Source organism: Strongylocentrotus purpuratus, unplaced genomic scaffold (assembly GCF_000002235.5).
Source record: "Strongylocentrotus purpuratus isolate Spur 01 unplaced genomic scaffold, Spur_5.0 spur5_scaffold_5, whole genome shotgun sequence".
Taxonomy (NCBI): domain Eukaryota; kingdom Metazoa; phylum Echinodermata; class Echinoidea; order Camarodonta; family Strongylocentrotidae; genus Strongylocentrotus; species Strongylocentrotus purpuratus.
Genome location: NW_022145611.1, coordinates 23538477 through 23554547, shown reverse-complemented (window position 1 = coordinate 23554547; position 16071 = coordinate 23538477). Strand labels below are relative to the sequence as shown.

Sequence of the window (16071 nt, the reverse complement as noted above, 5' to 3'; positions counted from 1 at the left end):
GATTTCTCTTGAATCTACAGCAAGCTGCAAGCCAGAGATGCCTTTGCAACATACCTGCTGAGAGTTCAACAGAGACTACTCGCTGAGACAAGCAAACCACCGGAGAAACTAGATGAGATAGACCAGCATGATGAACAAATGGTGAGATACTTTAGATGATACACATTGGTAATTATGTTGTTTCTTTCTATGACCAGTCAATTCATGCACACTGTATGGGTATGGTAGTCTTACTAATGATTTGATGGATTTTCTTAATACCATCTTGCCAAAAATCTTTTGTGTAATCTGCAGATCATTTTTCTTTTGTTTCTCTGCTGATTTATCTTTATCTTATCCTGTCTGCATCCTTTCCTTTCTGTCAGTACACTTTCTCACTTTTCCTTGTCTATTGAATTATTTCTCCCCTCCTATTCCTTCCCTCAAACATTATTGTTCTTCACCGACTTCTTCCTTCATATCTGTGTATAAAATATACACTTTTTGCCATGTAACCTGATTTGTGTATGTTTGTTTAATAGGATCTGGTTCTGCGGTTCCTGAAGAGGGCAGCAAGCAATCTTCAACAGCAGTTCAAAGTGATAGTTCCGAGTCGGAAGCTTCCCATCCACGACAGAAGGAGAATCCTTGCCAAGCAACTGGTTGACTTTGTCCAGATATATAGCAAGGTGGGTATAATTTATAATCTTGTAATCCAATAAACGATAAGCCAAACATATATCAGGCTAGAGTCTATGAAAGTGTGTTTTGTACCAAAATCAAATTAGATGCCTCCTGCTGTGGTCACATGTGCGTGTCTGCACCTGCATTCCGGTGGTAGGCTAACTTTTGTGATTCGCACATATTTCTAATGATCCCTCATAGGTGCCTTGGGTGCCTTGCACCCTCCTCAAAAAGTACTTTCCAGTTACGTGCAAGAAACCTTGACGTGAAATTACACCCCCTCCCCCTGCAACTGTCATGCAATGTGTTAAGGCTATGTATCACTCATACCTGCCAATCCTTACAAATAATCCAGAATATTCTGATTTTCAACAAAAAAAATGTTTTACATCGCTTGAGCCAAATTAAGCTTCTTTTATCATGTGCCGTAATGTGAGAGTTCACGTATTGCGCGCATTGAATGGCTGCATGATTGAGCAGCGAATTTGTATTCGCTTTTGTGTACAGATTTACCGCGTATTGCCAGTTATATGCTGCTGCATTTGCAAATGCCTGTTAAGGGTACAGATTACTTAATTTCGAAGGCATACCATGTTAAAAATTCCTAATTCTTATTTTCAAATGTTGGCAGGTATGATAACTGTGCACACATCTGAGGCTCTGTGATAAGAAACTATGTGAAGGTTCTAATGTAGTTAACAAAGTAATCAAATTCCCCTTTGTTATGTTATCTCTAATACCTGTAGGAGACAGAGGAGATGGAGAACATGAAACCCAAGAAGATAGTCAAACCTCACAATCATCATCAGTTTGAAGAGGATGAGGAGAGCATTGAAGACAACAGGTTCACTCATTTTGTTGGAGTCGCCAAGTGAGTACTAACAAACTGAAGATTTGATACAAGTACACTTTCTGTTTAATACAGACTAACCATATACCACTCTAGCAGTAACATTCATATGAATATTAACCAATAGAAGATTTCATAACCAAATTTAGTGATTATTATATAAATGGATTTCATATTAGTAAATATAAATGGTATTGCCTTTGACTGGATGTAGTAGTTATTTCAAAGCAGCTGAGGACTTGAGAGCTATTTGCACATTCATTTTATTTGACTTACCTGACTTTAAAATAAAAAAATGCCTGATATTAGTTAGTAATAGGCAGTGTTTGGCAATAGTTGGTAAGTCGAATGTTAACTGATGTATCCTGAATTTTATGATCCAATCAGAAAAATTTGTCAGTTTCTAGCCAGAAGTGAGTTAATATGTCAGCTCTAAAACATCCTTTCAACTGGGCACAATTCATGATCTGAGGCATTGAAGCATTTAATGATGATTCTGTCTGCTTTGTTTTGAAAGTCAAACATTGGAGTGTGTTTTCTATGTCTTTTTTTTATAAATCATTTAACATGTTTTGTTTTTTAAACACTGACCCATATCCTGTCATTTGGAGCAAAGTGCATTTCCAAATGAATCAGCAGCAGGTTGCTCTAAAGCCCAATTGATTTGACATGGATAACTCTTGTCTATCACAAAATGAATATGGCCTCGTTCAGGGCCCTGTTTCACAAAGCCTTTTTTCAATGACAAATGACAAAAATCAGTGACAAATCTGCTAATAACCAATCAGAAGCAAGGATTTCACTAGCTTATAACCCAAACTGTCACTTGTCACTGATGACAAGTTTTGTGAAACACCCGCCAGATGTATGACTGACACTATTGTATATATTCCATTGATCTCAGTGAGAACGAGCTAGAGGAGCTACTCACCACGTACACCAAACAGAACAAATCTGCCAGCATCTTCCTAGGGACCAGTACGAACAACCCCAAATCGGTCTCGGAGATGATGGCTCAACCTACCTCGGTCAACAGCACCAACCAGCAACATCATCATCAACACCACCACAACAACCATCACCACCATAAGCAACAGTTGCAGCAACATCAGCTTAAACATGGGACCAATGGGGGACCGACACTGTTGCATCGGCGATCAAGTTCGACTGAGAACCTGCATTCTAGCAATAAGGGTGGCGGAGCTGCCGGAGATATAGCCAAAGATATAAGTAAGTCCTACTATTATGCTTCACATTACTGTATCTTATAAAAACATATATGAGATAAATGAGTACAACTAGGCGCCATGTTTTTCTCTTCCCAATTTGTTATTGTTGCTTTTGTCTTACTTCAAAATTGCCTAATTTGAATGTGGTAATTTTAAAAGCAATTAATCATTCATGTCTGTAATGACACTGGAATACTTGTCTTTTCTGAACTTAGTTTGGTGGCTATGGTGAAATGCTTGGTGTCAGGTGCTTTGCTATTATTAGTGCATGCATACTTCAGGGCAAATGTATTGACATGTTTCAACTGTACTTTTCTTTGTCTTATTTTTTCAAATGTTGTATGAATGATATTAAAAACTTAATAATTCCAGTCAGATTAAATTCTGCATGTTTCTCAGCAAATTAAACATCTTAGCATATTAATGACTAGTATCCAAGTGTTTTACAAGGATATGCACTTTAATTTGAAGAAATATTGCATACGATATATATTCTCATACTTGTAATGCACATACAAAATGAAAACAGAATTACGTATTCTTCGTAAGTGAAATGGAAATTCAAATAAATATATATGCAGTCAAGCAGTAAACTGGAAATGTTTTCAAGATTCTCACATGAACAGCAGTGGGAAAGTTACAATGAATCATACACTTGGGCTAGTGGTTCTAAGTCTATCGTTGCATGCATGTATTCTAGATTCCAACTCAGTGGCAGCAAAGCATGGTGTCCACTCGACCAAAGCACTCCAGCACTACTATGCCGCAGCAGGTCAGCTTGCCATTTTTGTCTGTACCCCATCATGCACTCGGTTTGCTTGTCATGGTTATAAAGATTTCATGTCATGCACAACATATTGTATTGGATTCAGGGTGCTACTAAATCATGTTCATCATAAATTTACAAATTCACGGGGGATGCATTGAAGATCGTTCATGTTCAGCTAATTTCTCATACCTCTTCAAAGATACTGGCATATATTGTAGTACAGTCCAACCTGCTTTAGTGACCACCTGTACAGAAAGACCACAATTTTTGTATCCCTTGAATATGGTTTCGTGTTGAAACCTGTACTAAAGGAACCTGTACATAAAGACCAGATTTCATGTGTCCCTTGAACAGTTTTTACATACAAGTTTCAATGTATAAATTAGGTTGCATCATAGTTTTCTAGCCCAAAATGAATGTATCTGACAAGCTCAGAACAAGTTCACTGCTTGGTCATAGCTGAGCTGGGCCCCATTGCATAAAACTTACCATTGATGGTAACTACCATGGTAACAGGGCTCAACAGCCATTCAAAATCAAGGATTCAATTCAATTCAATTCAAATTTATTTCCACAATCTGATAAAAATACAAAACAATCAAAACACAAACAGAATACAACATAAATATAACATAACAGATAATTTAGGGATCGACAATAGGCCTACAGACCTTTCTATGATCAATCCCTTAAGTAGATACATGACAGTCAAATCATAATTACCATTGATGGCAAAGTTACCATCAATGGTAAGTTTTGTGCAACAGTACCCTGTTTTTATAGAACACACAGAACTCACCAACATGAGTATTCCAATGACAACATCATCAGTCACCCTCATGTGGAATAAGCTTTGTCTGTGTGCATCCCCCACAATCATTTCATTAAAACTGGCTGGATCTCTTTGTCATTTCAATACTTTGATCAGACAGCAATGTAATCAAACCGAAATCTAAAGAAATATTACTTTGCTTGCCCAAGTACGCAAGTGACATTCTAACAGCTGGTTATGTAAAAATGCATTACATTTTTAAGGACAGCTTGGATTTGGTTTCATTTCACCCAGGATCTCAATCACTTTGATCCAATTTCTTCATCACATGGAAGAGGTTATACTAGTTCTAATGGGCTCTTTTCATTCCACTATTCTTTGGTGTTACAGATGATGGTTAAGTGTAGTCAGTGTGATTCATAGCTTTAAGAAATAGGATAATTATAATTTTCTTGATGTTTCGCCCCCATTTTCCCCCATTTTCAGTGTAATTACGGTTTCGTAATAACTTTCATACATACTGCGCACATATTAGACAAACATTTTGCATTAACTTAGGTCTGTTAACCAAATTTGTTTTCAGTCTCAAGACAGTCTCTTCTATTTTACCATAAACTTTTGTGTGAGACATAAGATGGTATAATGAAAGTAAGACCTTTTCCTGCCCACAGAATAAGGAAAGTGACTTCAGGTACAATGAAGAAATTGATAGTAAACAGAGTAAATGGACCCTAGTTTTTATATACCATAATAATTCATAGCAATTCATAAGTGTATGTCTGATGCTTCTCATTTGGGATTGCTAAACAGGGTTTATTCCTGTGAGTGCTTCATTGTGTTTCCTTGCTGTTTGTTCTGTCATACTGCTGTGTTTATATTAAGCATATACTTTGTTTGTATAATATATTCACATACATTCACTTACCTATTTAGTGATGTACATGTATTTATATATATAGTTTTTCCCTTCAAATATGATGGTCCAACCCTGCTGTGATCATATATAGTGCATATCTAGATGTTCATATAACATTGCTTGCATTTTTATTAAAATCTGTGTGTCTGACTCTGTCTCTCCTCCCTCCCTCCCTCCCTCCTATGTATGCTCTATCATTATCTATATACAGAAATATTTGCATTGCACTTTACATAACAAATATTTCAGTTATCTAACTGCAAATAGTTTAAATAACATTTTTGTACATTAATTACAAATTAATATTATTATTTAAGATACAACTTCATGTTGATATTGATAATGTATATCACATGTATGTGAGTTCTGTGAGTGTTTTGTTGTTGATGGTGGTTTTGGATTAGCAATAATTGCCTTTTTTATCTGTTTTGTGATTCTCCATTCACGAATCTGTGTATTACCCTCACAAGAACATTTGTCGAATGAGCATATGAGTGCAATGTTCAGATGCAGGTATGTGTCTTTCCTAGGAATTGTTTTGCAAATGCTGTTACGCTGATGAAATGAGTGGAAATAGTTGCACGCGTCTATTACTACACATAGTCATTGCTCTATATGCAGTAATTATTTGATTTATTTTTCACATTTTAAGTCATCATAAGCCTATCCGATTGTGTATTGTTCATTCTTATGATAGCATTAATAATGTAGCTATCTCTTGATAAGATGAATGGCGAACAGGTTATTAAAAATTATTCTCCTGAGCAGGAATTTAAGTTGTCCACATTTCTATTTATGATACAATGTAATTGTGATGAAGGTCACAATGCTTTGTAAATTGTTATGTACTGCAATTAGCTTATTTGGATTGCTCTGGCCGAGGGGGTATTAAGAATCCTGGTCGAGACAGTTATATTTATGGTCAAGGCAAGCATGTGATATTGAGAACTAGAGGAGAAAGAAAAATGGTTGATTTAGGTTTCAGAAACCTAAAATAAATAGAAACCATGAAAACTATAAAGAGAAATGCATTCTTCATCTGAAAGAAGGCTTAGATGGGATAATGATTTATATTTCTTTATTGCCAAACAGCTGGTTGAGATTGAATCTATGTACTTGCTTTGTCTGCTTTCTCAAATCCCTGGTTAACCATAATCACCATTCTCCATAAATCAGTTTGAAGAATGCTGGAGATGGAGAGAGGTAGGAAAGGAAGGGTGCAAAAGAGACAGAAAGGGGCGGGTATTTCTTGAATACTAATGGCATACAAACCAATTTTATTGTATGGAAGCTAATCAGTCTTTCTTGTACTCTTATTTCTGTGTTTGGAGTACAATTTTCAGTCAGTTATGTCATACAAATACAATGTCAACAGTCATGTATGTAGGCTTTCTTTCAGTGGTAGTGCGAAGCCTGCCCTCTGTAGGTTTGCCCTTTATTTCTATTGGTAGCAGAGATGCCAACCCTCCCGATTTTATCGGGAGGCTCCCGATAATTCACCCCAACTCCCGACCTTACGATCACCATCCTTATCCTCCCGATTTATTAAAAAAAAAAAAAAAAAAAAAAATGATTTTTTTTTTTTTTTTTTTTTTTTTTTTTTTTTTTTATTATGATTTTTTTTGGAGGGCGCTTATCAGTATATATATCTGTGAATTGAAAGAGAAATATCATCTGCTAACTTAAGCATGTAATAATTCCACTATGTTAAAAGACAAATTAAGAGTAGCGAAAGATTGTTTCAGCATATGGATCGCCGTAACCAATGCGTGGATATTGCCACAGAATCCAAATGGCGGAAAATCAGCAAAATAAGACCAGGAAATGGTCTCGGAAGTATAAGACCGAATACAGTATCAAGTACCTGTGTAATCGGAAGTCTGAAAGTAATTCATCATGCATTTTGTACAATTTTTATGTTATTTAAAAAAAAAGGGGGAATTATTTAACTAAATACACATGTAAAATGCTCCAAAATAAGGCTCAGATTGCACCAGAGAGCATCTAGAACCCCAGAGCTTCCAGGGCCCTAAGGCGGGCCCTGGACCCCGGCCGCATGTGTCGGGCGCTACGCGCTCGAGATGTGCGCTACGCGCACATTAATTGGTGTCGATTACAAATCCTCCCTATTTCTGATTTCCAAAAGTTGGCATCTCTGTGGTAGTAGTACAATTTTCATTAGAATTCCAATTTGTCATTAGCCATTAATTTCTTATTTAGTACATGTTTTCAAAATTAGGTCTAAAGTCTGCCCTGTGTGTTCTGTATGTGGACATACTGTATTTTCCATTCATCAACAGAAACTAGCCTAAATAGTATCCCACAGACATTAATAGGTCACACTGCCCACACCTTGAAGGTTAGAAGTGATGGTTTTATTGCAAAAAGAAGCATAGTTGAAAATATTTTAATTCCCACTGAGCCAAGTTTAAAATATCTGAAGAAGGAAGGGAAAAAAGGAGATGAGGAAAGAGAGCTCATGTCTATTTCCAAGTGTGAAGAACATTGGCCTTCAGACATAAGAAACGGGTAAACAACATTCCTAATGAGTTCCTACTAACATCTGCCCCCTCTGTACATTTTCTAAATGTCAAAGTGAATTTATAGCTTATAAATGTCCATGCTTGAGATATGGTATGATATGGTATGGGTAGGGAGAAGAATGAATTGTGGACATATGCTAGGACAGCGGTGAAATGAAATAAAGCCCTTTGTATTATAAAGGAGAATGTGACTTGGTATGTGGAGGTTGTGCCATAGACATTCCTGAAAGTTCATGGATACTACTTCATACACTTCCTTTGCAGTTAAATATAGTAATAGTAAGATGGAGACAGTCTTGACAAGTGTTCTGGATTTTTATATACTATTTTAAGCTCAAGAGGAAGTCCTGAGAAAGTTATTTGAGTGGAAGCAAAACAAAAGGAGAGTTTTTCTTGTATATCATCTCAAGATGTTCAAATTGCCAAGTGGAGATTCCCTGCCATATCTCTTGTGATCTTGACTCCCAAGTTCCAAAAAAATGAGACTTTCTTAATGTTGTAAAGATTTTCTCAAACCTTATATTTATTTATTCTACCTCCATTATGACCAAGAAATGTGTAATATGAAGGTTCAATTCTCCTTTAATTCTTTTTGTTTTAAATTCCTTTCTTAGGATTTGATTTAATAAACATTTGATATAACATGTGTAACTTTTTCAGAAGAAAAGCATATATCAGATGCATTGCTACAAAAAGTTCAGCGGCTTTCTGTAGTTCTTAGTTTATGAAGTACCTGACTACTTTAATTTCAGATTGTTTGCAGATGATTCCAGTGCATTTTAAGTTCTTTTTCTTAGAAACTAGAAATCATTCCAAACGATCAGTGCTACTGTCCTTTTTTACTGTCTTAAAGTACATTTAGTAATCTAGTTTGAAGGTGATTTGTTTGTAAGAAGACATCTCGAATATATGAAAATCAACTTGGTAATATGGTGGCCACCTGTTCAGCGACTTGTGCCCGTGTGTTCATGGTGAGATTTGAACTTGTAAACCTTGCTTTAAAGGTAAAGACCAGTTATGGTCATGTGATTGCATTGTGAAAGAAACGTTGTGGAATCGATCAGAAAAGGTTGATCATCTAGCATCTAGCATCTGCAAGGTTTTGGAATCATCAAAATGATAAGAAATTTGGCCCATTCTTCGTAAAGTTACAAGCACTATACACAGAAAGATGTATATGGGACTACCCTATATCTCTCACAGACCATGAGAGAAACAAATTTACCAAATATATGAATTAGTAGGCGGTTTCCCGGCAAATTTTTTATCATCATGTATTAGTCAAAACATATTCTTTCACACGATTGGTAATGAGAGCTTCCATTTCATTTTTTGAAATTGGGGCGTTTCCAATACTGGTCTTTACCTTTAAACCCCAAGGCAGTTGATAAAACAATCAATCCACATCTCCCGAGTCGAAGCAAAGAACTGTGAACAGAATCATGAAATTGGGATCAAATTTGTGTAGTTTCAGAATCATCAGTTGTGAGCTCGGGAGTTCAATCACTTGGGTGTCTTGTATCTTTTATGGCCCAAGTAGGAAATGTTTTGTAGCAAAGTAAAGTGTTTCCCTGAAAAAATATTGAATTGCATGAAGAGAAATTGGATTACTACTTGTGAAAACATGATTGTGTGGTGGCTGTTGAAATATCAAACTCTATTTGACAAAGTCTACAGCCCATTTGCTAAAGATTAACAACAAAAAATGATTGATATTAAATTGCAGAGATGTAGTCATATTACATTGGTTTGTTTTTAAGGATACGCATTGAGATTATAGGTATCAAAATCTTCACTTGCTTCTAAAATGCCGACCATCTTCTGAAACCTATATTTTAGATGATAGACAGATTTATTCATATTGCAAAACCTTTGTAACTTTTCATAAGTAGTGTGAATGTTCTGTGAAATTAAAAAAAGAGTTTGGTTCATACTGTGGTGACTTTGAAACAGATGCATTAATACGTTCTAAGGCAAATGAAGAATATTTGTTCTTGTTTTCTTAGCAGATTATAAATAGAATGGCAAAAAAACATTGAAAATATAACCTATTTATGTTCTCCCCAGACTAAACGAAAGCTAGGAAATTGATGTAGAAGCTGACATTACAATTATAACCCTATTATCCAGTCAACATCCGCCATAAAGACGTATGTTGTTCTCCCACCCACATGTTTCCAACTACAGCCTTCTGTATTCATGGCTAAGTGATTCAATAGCAATTGAAACTAATTAGTGGCATAGAAACGGGCCCACCTGCTCTGAGCGGTAAAAGTATCGCTTAGGATGGGAATCAATGAATAGTTGTTGAAAGTTATTTGTGGAAGGCAGGATATATACCACATACTGTTTGCTTTGATCCATGAACCTTTTCCAAATCCACCTACATCTTTATTGCTAAGTGTTTATTGAAATGAACATGTTTGTTTCTCTTAACAATCCATTTTGTTGATACCTGTGGGTTGAATGATGGTGGGTAATGACTCTTTGCTTGTCACATAATTTGTTACAGTAAACAGGTAGTAAACAATTGACTCATATTTTATTCAAGAGCGCTGCAAAAACAATAACAAAATGGTACCAAATCATCATCGGTTAACATTAGTTTTTCCCATGGGTAAAAATGTAAATGCAGATGTGAAAGAAAACAATGTTTGTTGAAGCTCTTTTTGGATTTGCTTAGTGGTTATTATATTCAATTTTCTTTACTAAAGTTCATTGTTAGTTTCACAGAATTCTTTTAGACCTTTCCACAGTCTGATTCCTCCCCCCCCCCCCTCCCCCTCTCTCTCTCCCTCCCTCCTCTCTCTCTCTCTCTCTCTCTCTCTCTCTCTCTCTCTCTCTCTCTCTCTCTCTCTCTCCACTCCCTTTTTTTATTTCATGGAATACATAAATATGTCCAGTTATACAAAAAATAGAAAGTTTTCAGCTTGCAAAGGAAAGATACAGAAAACTCCTTTGTGGATACCAAATCTGAAATAATAGTATGACATATTCAGAGGAAGAGCAAGTGAACTGGTAGTTAGACTAAGTTTTATTAACGATTAGATCCTATTTTAGATTGTGTATTGGTTATGAGTTTTCCTTGGCATGTTTATGGACCTGCCAATGTCCACTAGACACATTCCACCCACGTATTCACCTTCCCAAGCCATAAATAGTCTGTCATCATTTCATTAATTGCTCCAAAAATGAAATTGAGATTATTATGCTGCGACCGAAACCACTGATAAACATTTGAGATTCGCCAGCAGGTTTCCAAGGCTGATGGTCCATTCATAAAAAGCCGCTTGTCCGTCCGTGAAGCTATACAGTCTTCCAAGCATTCACCACCAGTCAATTGAACCAAGCAGGCGTATCCATGGTCTCCCCCGCCCTTCTACTCTAGATAGTAATAGAGAGAGATTCTCACTGATGGAATTCTATAGTCCTCTAAAAAAGAAAATGATTATGTCATGTATGACTCATCACTCAAATCTGTCACTCTTTTATGTACCTGTATGATATCATACGACTTTACCATATATCTTTGTCATATATGTCACTTGCAGGCTACTACAATGAAATATATATTGGTTAGCAATTGAGATTTAAACTTCATGCATGCTGTTCATTAAAGTTTGCAAGATTTTGTCATTGAGAAATATGTCAACCTTGAAATAAAGGCATTGTCATTTTGCGGAATGTGTATCTAGCAATAGTGATCAAATTAAAGGCTGGGAATGATTTATGCTGCTTTTTGGAAAATTTGTAATATTCATATAATATTGTCAGAAAGTTTTGTCAAGACCAAAAACGAAGAGGGGGTGAACAAGGGTAAAATCTATGTATTTAGCTTAAGATCCTTTTCCATATTGCTGTTTACTGGCAAGTTCCAATCATGAAAAGGCTTTGCACAAGACTGTAGACATCATTTCCCTGAACAAGGCAATGATGGCAGTGAGAACAACTCATTATCAGATACCCACTCATGCACGATACAACTTCATATCCAGCATTGAGTCATCCCATCATTACATCTGTCTTTCTCTTCTCATTAAATCGCTTCATCTCACAGGTGCCAGCAATACTGCTACCACCGGCGACGGACACTACCATCACCACCACCACCAGCCCCACCAACACCCCATGACGTCATCCCCATCAACCCTATCACTCCCCAAACGCCCCCACTCATCCACGCCCAACGCTGCCGAGGCTCGCCACGCATCATCGGCAGACGATGCCGTGCAGGTCTACAGCGCCAGGTTTAATCGGCAGCGACCGTACTCTGCTAAAGCTGGATTTGATTCAGGTATTCATTTCATTTTCATGTCCTTTCATATTTATACTCAATTAAAAGGAACAAAATTGACGTAATCAAATGTGAGCTCATTTTAAATGGATTAGGGACTGTGGACATGTTAATAACATTAGTTACTTGCTTGAATGGTATGGCTTATGGTCACAAAATAAAGGTAATGTAATGAAAACAAAATAAAATTATTTATGTCAGTAGTAAGAGAAAACAAGGGATTAAGTATAATTTATATTTTGATCCAGGGTCTGCCCATTTATAGCTGCCAGCTACACAGAGGTATCACTTGTTAAAATTAGGGATTAAAGACCGAAATTTCAATCCACATATAGAATATAGATTAATTTGATAAAGTGGCTCTAACAAAGCATAAAGGTTGTATTTTCATTTATTAAATAAATAGTTCTGCTGATTACACTACCGTCTTATATTTTGTTTTGAAAAAAATACATGTTAAAGCTGTTCGACATCAAATCAAATTATCCAGTTAAAAATAATCAAGTGACCTAGATGATCTTAACCTCAAAATCTAGTTCGAGGCATTTGTGACAAGCAACCTTGTATAGCTGATGACTACTCGTGAATTAGACCCATACCATGCCCCCCTCTGAGCAGCATGTAATGCATGAGCACCCCACCCTAACTTTGACATTTCAGGGGATGGTCGATCGTCTGGGAGACCTAACTCTGCTGTCGTCTACAGAGATTCATCAGGAGGACAAATAGGTATTTTATACTTCTTTCTGGTCTAGCTCTGTCCCTTTCTCTTTTTGCATCTCTTTATCTGTCTGTGTCTGTCTCTGTGTCTGTCTCACTCTGTCTCTGTGTGTCTCTCTGTCCTCTCTCTCTCTCTCTCTCTCTCTCTCTCACTCTCTCACTATCAACATCACTCACTCTGTTTCTATCTCTTTGTCTCTCTGTCCTCTGTCCTCTTTGTTACTTTGACCCTTTCAATATCTCTCTCTCTCCTTGTCATTATATGATTTGATTATGTTGTCTTCAATTAATTAAACTGGATGCTACCTTTTTATTGAATGAACTACAAGTAATGTTTTTTGCAAGCTTACTTCTGAAAAGAATATTTTGTACCCTTAATTTGAAGGAACTAGGGTTATGTTAAATGACAAGCCTCAAATTTGACGAGTGGTAATTGTTAATTTATCTATTATCTATTATGAATGGCAAGTTTTGTATACACATATACATATAATCAGCTTGCAAGTCGAAGAAAGTGAAGAAAGAGTGAGAGAGTGGTGAATGTGACATTGAGGTAAACTGGTTTGTAATACTAGTGACAAATTTGTGAAGTACTTCCTAAGTGAGTGATTCCATTAAAGTGTTTGTTGAAAATATTATATATGTGCTGTATCCGAATTAAAATTTAGTTTATATTTCAATGTAATTTAAGTTTTGAAAACATGAAGACATTTTATAAAGTTGTGCATAATATATTTCTAAGAAATATACTTTGCAAAAAACTACTCAATCAATGTCGCGTACATAACTATCAGGAATCACTGCAATTATTATGTTATGTATTATCCAATTTGTATCTTTTAATGCAGACATTGACTGTGGAAGTATGTATGAATGTATTCCCTATCTACATGTACCCATACACAATTTCTTGTTTTGAATGTGTTCATGCAACGGTGATAGGCAAACAAAAATTTGTAGGTGTAGTTGCAGCAAAAAGCTCTGCTTATTTTCCATGAAAGAATGATATTGCTCTCTATGTGTTGGAATAAATGGGTTTTACACAGTATGGGTGTCACCAGATTTTTTCATGCTTGAAATGAAATTGCACAAACGTTTCATAAATCTTACTTTCACCCATAGAACTGACATTTCTCCCCCCAAAATACAAACAAAACTTTGCTATATGTTGTAAGTTTTTGTTGTCTCTGGTTCACTGGTTCACTGCTGCTCAGTTTAACAGTAATTCTCCTATTTCTTATTAGCAAAGTTTTCACTAAAAATCACTCAAAAGTGTAAATGAATATGTGATGAAATTTGAAACATTGCGCTTGTATTATAGAGGCATTGGAGTGATTCTAATTGAGCCGCACATCAAATCAAAACAATGACTTGGTGATGAGTTATCAATTTTGCATTAGCAATTTGCATATTTCAGACGTAACTCTGGGAAAAATGAATCCTGAGTATTGAATTTTTTACTCTATATCTTCTCTCATGTTTTGATATATAAACTATGAAACTTTTAAATTTAGTACTACATTATACTTTCATCACAGAGACTTATATTTTGCCAACTCTCTGTCACATTTTATGACAATGATCATTATCACTCTCAGATCGACAGCTGTATTTTTTGTCGCATCTTCACCAATGTCACTTTGATCACTCTCATCGCTTTACCGCTATCATAACAGTGCTCTCATTTCCACCTACATGTCTCTGTTTTGGTCATCATTCTCATGTTAGTCCAAATGTCCTTGCAGCTCAGCCTAAGCCTCCCGACAGAATACGAGAGAAGAAGAATAAAAAATCACCTAATTTTGTGAGACAGTTCTAATATATCCTAACACCCATCAAGCCAGTAGTAATTCTAATTTGATCAATACCTTTAGCAGATGTGCCAGGGCCATTTCTTGCTAGCTTGTCTGTGGTATGTCCTCAGAAGTGCAACTTGGGGGTGAGACAAATTGTGATGGAAATGATCTATGCGAGCGGAAATGAATTGCTGACTAATTTTTGTGTTTCTTCATATTGATTGAGGTGCTATGAAGATTTTTTTTTAAAAACTGAAATTGGGTTTTGGACAGTGATCTTAAAAGGGGCGTTGTGGTGTGCGCCTGTAATCCAGCCAACTATGGAAGTTACAAACTGATCCAGCCGAGGACGCAGGTTCGAAACAGTCACGTCTTTCGGATGGTAAAGTTAAAGGTCGGTCCCCAGACGTAAATAATCAAAGCTGATTGATACACGTCTGTAAAAATCCAATTACACACACCCCCCTTCCTATTATAAAAAGGTTGGAAAGAATAATAAAGAGGAGATAATGTGAAAAAAGGGTGACGTGACCCTCTTCCATACTCACCTCCTCACCCGATGTCCCTGTTCTCTTGAACTTCATCCATCTAGTAAGACTGCTCCCCCCCCCCCCCTTACCCCCACCCGACATCAGTGCCCCTGTAATAGCTGTAGCCACACCACGTCAAGAGTTGTAGATGATGTATACATGTACTCTGAAATTTATGTTATTATGGTATTGTTACAAGGGGAAATGAAAGATGCAGCAAGATGAATTATTAGAGCAAGATGTGTTCCAAATCTTTGGTATAGATATTGAAAATCATAGTATAGATATATTGACTACTTTGAGAGGCATCGCTGTTTCTGTAGGCTCAAGGGGACGTTACATCCCGTATGACCCAATCCGCTTGCACAATGAAACTTTTTACACGTAAACCAATAGGGATCTCACTCTCAGCAAAATTTATTTATGTGGCCCGTTACCCAGGGCAATGGGCATCTTTCTTATAAAGTATTGACCGTTAGGGCGGACATGACTAAAATGAAGACTCCAATTTCAGCCAATCAGATGACTAGATTTATTCAACATACTAAAGAGAGGTATATAATATATGATTAGCATCTTTGTAAAGGAAAAGACCTGGTGAGGTATGTAAGTAGAGTGAAGCAATTGATAGCGTGAATGGTCATTCTAAGAAAAGTAGACTTCATTATGAGAGGTGTACAATGTATGAAATAGACAGCTACATTTTGTAAATGACACATATTAGAACAGTATTCTTCAACATCTACCCATGGGAGCTCTCAGGTAAGATTATGATAGCGATTTTACGGCTTTATTGCCAATTTGGTATGAAAGAAACCAGTGCACACACGATGAGGCTTCTCAAATTGGTCTCATTGAACATTCCTATATCCCTATTGAATAGAATCTGGTCTCTACAAGTATCATTCAGGTATAATAACATTTATGGGATTAGGAGAGTAATTGAAAGCTGTTATGTACTTTGTAGTATTTGGGTGGTATTAGGGATC

At 36.4% G+C, this 16071-nt stretch overlaps 1 protein-coding gene across 1 annotated transcript in view; it reads left to right on the top strand.

Annotated features, from left to right (window-relative positions):
* Window positions 1-16071, top strand: part of LOC115919072 (tubulin polyglutamylase TTLL5-like) — a 51129-nt gene that overhangs the window by 28874 nt on the left and 6184 nt on the right. Inside the window, exons 23-29 of the mRNA XM_030998966.1 lie at window positions 21-141; window positions 522-668; window positions 1410-1534; window positions 2418-2743; window positions 3443-3514; window positions 11800-12036; window positions 12697-12765. Coding sequence (XP_030854826.1) covers window positions 21-141; window positions 522-668; window positions 1410-1534; window positions 2418-2743; window positions 3443-3514; window positions 11800-12036; window positions 12697-12765 — 1097 coding nt within the window. The remainder of the gene's footprint in view (window positions 1-20; window positions 142-521; window positions 669-1409; window positions 1535-2417; window positions 2744-3442; window positions 3515-11799; window positions 12037-12696; window positions 12766-16071) is intronic.